A 7,554-nucleotide genomic window follows, 5' to 3' on the forward strand; every position below is an offset into this window, starting at 1 on the left:
AACTCTTCATGGTCCCCGGGAGCCACTTTGACTGAGAAATCCTCCAAGACAGTTCCCTCTGCCCCTCCCAGCCCCCCGACCATGGAGTGGGTTGAGGTATAGCTGTAACTTCCCTGCCTTCTCACAGCATACCCATAGCTGGCCTCTGCTGCCCTCCACATAAAGAAACAAGCAGTTATGCTGAGGGAAGGACTTGTTTCAGCAGCTGGATGTGCCCCTACCCATGGAGACCAACCCTTCTGGACCTGCCCGTGCTCAGCTTTATGCTACCCTGGTTTGCATAGCTGGTTTATCTCCATTATTTGTTGCAATGAATAACCCAGGAAGAGGTCACTGCAGTACCTTACCTCTTTGCCTTGTTTTTGCAACTCCCTCCTGCCTCTGACAATTGCGTGACTCAGCCTACTTTTAGCCCTCCCCTTCCCCTCCCTACCTCTGATTTGTTGCGGGTCAGAATCCCCTCGGAATAAACGTATCCAGTACAGGTTCCTAGGTAACAGCATATCTGTATTGGATGTGCAGGGAGGTGTACAGAGAAACATTACTAGGGGTAGATAAAACAGGATAATTGTAGAGGAAAGGCTAGTTTGATTACAGGAAGATCAAGGTTTGTTAGCACTTATGGAGTGAACAGATTAGAAGAAATCAAGTAGATAATAATAAGCCCTGGCATTATTGACACCCTCAGCTCCACCTAAATAGAAATGCAGCTGTCCTTGTCCAGCAGTTTGTTTTAAACTTTGAATGAAGCAGGGACAAAAGGGGTGGTGCGACTGTACCTCCAAAAACCCTACCTGGATCTGTCCCTCCTTTTGTATACTACTGACTACCCTAAATACTCTGCATTTCCTATTTTTTGCAACTTATTATTATTTATTTCCTTATTAGATTTATATCCGCTGTAGTTTTGGGATTGAGTTTCTTTATAATAGTGGGGGAGCTAGCAAAACCCAAGTGCATTATCCTGCTGTGTTCCTGGAGGACTTTTGGATAGTGAAAGAGTTATGCTAGGTCCCACTTGAGAGGGGCCCCTACGGGCCAAGAAGGAGCTTTAGTGGCCCTCATAATGACAAAAGTGATTGAGCGATTTGATCTAAAGAGGAGGCCTCTAGCACTGGTAGCTGAATTCCAGCCAAGTTTTCATGCAGTCAGTTTGGTTATGTAACTGGGGGCCCAATATCCATTCCAACTGAATCAATCATACTATTTCTGGATTTGCTCCCTGTAGTATAGGTTCTCTTACCCACGTTGACATACTGTTGCACTGTGCTTCATGCTTATGCATAAAGTTAACAAGGACACAAGGCTGGCCAGCTGGAAATATTCTTTTCTCAGGAAATGTCTTCCCTCAGTGAAACGCACAACTTCAGCCAGCCTCCATGGAGCTGTGTAAAAGAGTCGAGAAAGTTGCTCAGTGTTTTCCAGCTGCCCAGTGGCATGCCCTAATTAACTGTACATGCAAATAGACAACACCAATATTTAATGCTGTTGATGCTATGCTGAGAAACACTTGTGCCCACAGGCCTGATTTATTGATTTCAATGAGACTACTCATGTAAGAGCTACAGGGTCAGACTGTAAATAAATTTTCAGTTATCACCATTCAAGAGCATGGGTGCATTTGATTCAGCCCAGAAAAACAATTTAATAGCTTGGTGGTTATGCTAGCACTCAGTTTTTGACAGAGATATTTCAGCAACATTTATTGCCAAGTCCAATTCATCTACTAAAGTTCTGCCTCTACCAGCCAGCAACCCCTCCCCAAACAATGGCTTGAAGGGTATCACCTTTTCTGTGTCACTTGGCTGTCAGTAACTCTCTGTCTGTCAGATCATTTGTTGCATCAGTATTTAAGACTCAACAAATGTCACTTTCAGGACAAAAGTTCAGTAATCTTACTGATTGTAATCCCCCTCCTAAATGGATCTGATTGCAAAACTAGATTTTGTTAAATAGGTGCCCAGGGCAAGTTAGCTATTGGGGTTGTAATTTAATTCCCTATTTATGCTAGTCATAGCACTTTATTCAGGACATTGCATCCATCCCTTGACTGCAGTTGTAGTTTATGATATCTTCCATTATATCTGAATAAAAAGTTAATTTATTGTATCGCTTGCTATTCAGGTCATTGGAGGATTAAGGATAAATGTAGACTTTAGGTAGAGAGAACTATGGTATACTAATAGCATGAAGGGAATGGGGTGAATTTATTGCTACTTAGAGTCTTAAATTAAAAAGCAACATGCTGCTGTCAGTCAATAAACAGTTCTCTTAGTATCAATGGGAATGACATATGTGCACTTAAAGCAGCATATGACATTGAATGATTATGGTCAGAAAGGTGCGTAAAGTGCATATCTATAGTAATATCACCTTGGTATTAGGCATCTCTATTTAGATTCAAATTGCACTTGTTTAGTTTACATACAAAAACCTGCTCGCCTAGAAGAGACAGAAAAGAGGTGTGCATTGTTTTACTTTTGAGTGTCCTCAGTACACTTACTACTGCTACACTCCTAGAATGCCACTGATGTCTGAACCAGAAAAAGCATAATCTGATCTTTGGAGACCATGCTGAGCTAGCAGGGCTGGCAGTGGGAAAGACCTTGTCAGATGTAGAGAATGATGCGCTAATAGCTCTGATCATGAGAATACCTGAGGTGCCTTGAACTCCCCATGATACTTCTCTCTGCCAGGACAGGACCCCAGCTGTTTTCATGATAATTCATACTGCTACAGGAAACTACCATTGTATTGGCAATCCTTAAAGCAGTATTGGAGTCGCTGACAACCTAGCTCTTTCCCACCAAGATGCCACTTTTTGAATCTCATTTTGGGAATGGTGATTACAGATCAGCCATGTGGTTCATCTTTTGCAGTCACATCTACAAGAAGAACCATGATGTAACCAAAACATGGAAAGGAAAGCCTGAGCAGCTTCTCAGAGTAGATGATCATGACTTCACCATGAGGCCAGCCTTTGGAGGTAAGTCGGTTGTTCTGAGTCAGCCTGTGCTCTCCCACACCCATGCAGACTGGAAAGACTCCAGTGCAGACTCTCCAAGGTAACTGACACCAGACTTTGGCCCCACTGGAAATCTCTACCATCCGTTGTGAACAATTCCTTGCTATAGCTAAGCTCATCTTCAGTTTGCTTGTGCTTTCAGTCACTTGGAACCAAGTCGTTTGTTAAATATTTCACCCTGCCTGAAAATTGTAATGGTGAAGGGCAAAACGGCTACAACTATTAATGGTTATTTGAAGTTGTGAAGAAGGCTCATGATATGTTTCCTAGCTGACTTGATTAAATAATCTACTTCACCAATAACATCAGCCACATAACTTTGCTGAAATCAAAATGCATCCAGTTGCAAACCTGATTCCTTATATTTTTAAACAATAACGGAGGAGGAGGAGAAACAGGAGCAATTGGGTCCATAAACATATTTCCATCCTTTTTTTTATTTGATCAATCACAATAATAATAAGTGTGTCCTGCTCTTCTGTTTAGTTCAGACCCACTCTGCCATCCTTATAAATCTGTCACTGAAACCCCATCTTTTTCTTCCTTATGCTGGGCACTTACAGGACAGATGATAAGAAGTAAAGGTCTCCTAGTTATAGGAATGCTCCTGTGACTGCTTCTCAAATAGTAACTTCCTACTTACCTACTCTGCACCTGACTTCAAAGAGGAGTGCTAATATCATCTGCTGGCTTAGTGCATGTCATGATGTATCTACTGCCAGTGCCCAATATCAGATATTACAAAAACTTAGTATTTCTATATAGTTCTCCTTTAGCTCAGATTGTAGGAGACTGAGAATGTGGTTGTGATGTTGGAAGTTGTGGAGGACCCCATTGACTAAAGGTCCTGTGTGTTGGTTCAGTAGGCACATCTGGAAAGCAAAAGTGGAGAAGTAAAATTAATTTGGAAAATATGTATAGCTTTGTTCTAGCAAAGTCCTTCACAAATTTGAAAAAAACACTCTTTATCATCTAAAGAGGCAGGTTCAGACACTTCAGGCTGAGGACAGGTACCTTTAAAATACAGACAGCAGCCAGGCTATTGATCATTTGAGAAGAAGGGACCAAGCATTGCTTACTGAACACAGCACAGCATTATGAGAGGAAGGAAGAGTAAAGAACACCAATACTGTGGTGGATTTGCCAAACAATGTCATTAAACCAAATAATCTGATAGGGATATAGATCACAGTCAGCACCAGGCTGTCCCATTATGCCTGAAAATGTTAGCAATCTTGAACATATTGTTTCATATCATGGCAGATCATTAATTAAAATTCAGAAACAAAGTAGATAAAAACACCTAAGGTCCGGTTCTACTTGGAAAAGGAAACAAAGAATGGCATTAAGGGACCCATGTGACATCAGATCCATTTTACTCGTTTTACAATTAGTTGTTCTTAACACTTAACCCTGCAAGCCCCATGTCTGATCTAGCTACCACTCAAGTCAGACAATTCCACTGTTTCCAAATTGGAGCAGGATTCCCTCATATTGAGACCTGACATACAAACAGGTTCTGTTCAGCTCATCCAGACACTCATTGTCTACACCTGGAAGTTAGCTAATAGTTCTGTTAACAATATAGCAACTATTGGATCTCTGTTGGATCTATGGTGCCACCAGGAATAAAAAGCAGTGACAAATTATTTTTGTCCATAAAGCAGAATATACTCAAGAAGCAGATCTAGTTACATCCTAACTTTTTAAAAGTGGAAGTGAGTACAGAATGCAGCAGTATGCCTGGTAAGTGCAGTGTTTCACTGAGAGCATGTGACAGTTTCTTCACGATCTGCACTGGCTGCCTGTGGGTTTCCCTAGGGCAATGTTTTCCAATCTGTGGTCTGTGGACTCCTGGGGCTCTGCAGACTATGTCTAAGGGGTCTGCAAAAGATGACTATAATCAATCAAAAGTATGTGAATGCTCATACTTACAATTCAAAGGAGGCTGCATCTCTGTTCAAAGTTTTTTTTTAGGAGTCCACAAATAAAAAAAAGGTTGAGAACCACTGCCTTAGGGAATTCAACCTCTTGATTTTGATCTGCTAAGGCTTAATTATTCAGCCCTACACATCCCAACACCTGCCAATCTGATGGATTGTAGCATTGCCAATTCTTGTAATTTTATCTTAAATGTAATGATTCTTGCTGTTTTTCATGAAGTCACATTTTTGAGACACGTGTTCCTTTTCATTTAAAAAAGTAGAAGAAAAGGAAAATGCAGTAAGTTTGCAAACAAAAGCTTGACAGCTTAATTCAAGGACTTTCCAAGAGGCTTTTAAACTAGAAGAGGAGCTCAGTATTTATTAATTAAACAACTTTATGAATTTGAAGCTGACTCGTGACTTTTGTTAGTTAAGATTATTTTTAACACTTGGGATTTTATCCCTGGCTTGGTCTTCATGTGACAGTCTCAACTGTGATCATCAGAAGTGCTTGGTATGGATCCCTCCAGGTCAGTAAAGTGCCTCAACTTAAGATTCATCGGTCTGAAAAGGGAGGTGATAGAGGGGACTGGGTGGTTGTAGTGTTTTGCTATAGAATTTGAAGCACGAGTTGTAAGTTTACTGTGGACTTGTGCTTGGGTGCTGCTAGTTATAAAAAGTAACTAGCAGCATGGACCACTTTGGCTAGGGATGGGCTTTGACCTTCTTTTTATACCTAGCCTGAGATAGCTATGAAATATTACAAAATTCTTCTTTCTGTGTGGATATATTGTAGGGCTGAGGTGCGTGGAGTAGATGAGGTTTCACTGCAAGCTGGAGGACTGGGATCTTTTTTTGTTCTGTGCTGAAGGTTTAGGTTTTATAGTAGCTGCTGCTTTCTATTGTACTTTTATTCTGTTAGATATAATATTTCCTCAGGGTGACCAGAGCCTGGAATGGTGTCTTTGTGTGCAGTTCATACAAAAATCAACAAATACGTTTGTTTGTTCTATCACTCCTCAAACTCTAATGAAACTAGATTGTTTTTCATTTTAATAGCAAAAAACCTAGAAGTTTTAAGTTCTCACATGATCTTAAAAACTTCAAATAGCTTTTACAAAATCAGCTGCTTTAACCCAAAGTTCATTATGAGTAGAATATTTGAAGCTGCAATTTGAAACTTCAGACAATTGCACTTTCAGCTTTGGAGATTTTGGTGAATACTATTTTCTGAGTGTGTGTTGCACGTAGGGACTATTATGTGCGTATTTGGCCAGGCTATGAGGAAAATACCTATTCCTGCAATTTCATGGAAAATACCCACACCTCACAAAGAACTAACAGATTTATGCCTAGCTGATGAGCAGTATCAGAAATGGGTGCAGCTGAACTGGTGCTGATCATGGTTTAACTGTGTTCGGTCAGGAACAAACCCTAGAGGCAACTTAATTCAATTGGATTGCAGGCTGTGAAAGGACAACTCGGATGAAAGCAGACAGTTTGGTGACAGCAGCTGGATATTATTAAAGGTTCTTGTGAAACCAACCAAATCTTGTAGTGCTATTGTAATAACTGAAGATGACCATGGAAAAGCATAAGGGAAAAAATTCAGAGTGAATATTTTTATTTTATAATATTGTTTATGGATACAATCATAGGGCCTGATTCATTGTTCTTTTTACTTTAATTTTACACTGGTAACTTAAAGACAGCATAACTGTGGGCAGTTCTTCATGGGCAGATCTAGGATTTTGAAAAGAGAGGTGCAGGTGTGGTGCATAACCACAGATTCTTCTCCAGTTAAAGAGAAACTAGAAACTTTACTAATATGCTAGGGGCCTAGCGCTATAGTATTCTGTTTAAGATCAAAGCAAAAACCAGTATAATTGTTGGAATGTGCACTAATTTGCTAGATTATATTAAGTTTAAAAAAACCAACAAACTGGGCAAAAATACTTAAATGGGCAAAGTATCTTATGTCATTAGTCCTGTAATAAAAAGTCTAGTCTTTCTGAGTATATTGACAACTTCACTGTCAGTCATTTCTATACCTGAGCTACCACATTTGCTCAATGGGAGGAAAAAAAGGCACAGCTCAGCTGTAGAAGTGAAGAGGAGTTCTAATTGTATTCAATATAGTGGCTTACCATGACTTGAAAAAACAGTTGGCGCTGAGGGGGACTGTGTACAAAAGGCATTACCATATATGTTATTCAGATGGGATGCACTAACCTATTCTTGGGCCATGTGTTTTGTAGTCATGCTCAGTGTTGGCTGCATTTAATTAACTTCATAATCAGTTTCCTTCATTGAGCACATGATGCTTTTGGCAGCAGTTGAATGAGAGACAATGTATTTAATGAGGTTTTCTTTTATGCAAATATATGAGGAGAAATATACTGATTGGAGAAAAAACTTCATCTTGTATTTCAGTATTTTAAAGTTTTGCTGGAGCAGGAATCAAAGAGGGTGCACTGTACTCCCCTCCCCCTGCCCCAGTCTGCCTGTGTGTATTTTTTACCTACTGTAAGGCCCTTTCTGCTGCTCGAGTATGCTAAAGGGGTCTCAGTATAAACAAGAATCTGACCCTACAAGTCACATCTT

The 7,554-nt window shown here is 40.2% G+C and overlaps 1 protein-coding gene across 1 annotated transcript in view; it reads left to right on the forward strand.

Annotated features, from left to right (window-relative positions):
• The window catches only part of GABRR2 (gamma-aminobutyric acid type A receptor rho2 subunit), a 117,905-nt gene that overhangs the window by 15,568 nt on the left and 94,783 nt on the right, over positions 1–7,554 (forward strand). The window contains exon 2 of the mRNA XM_019520355.1: positions 2,880–2,986. Coding sequence (XP_019375900.1) covers positions 2,880–2,986 — 107 coding nt within the window. The remainder of the gene's footprint in view (positions 1–2,879; positions 2,987–7,554) is intronic.

This window comes from Gavialis gangeticus, unplaced genomic scaffold, assembly GCF_001723915.1.
Source record: "Gavialis gangeticus isolate Ggan-Ray unplaced genomic scaffold, GavGan_comp1, whole genome shotgun sequence".
In the NCBI taxonomy this organism is placed as follows: Eukaryota; Metazoa; Chordata; order Crocodylia; family Gavialidae; genus Gavialis; species Gavialis gangeticus.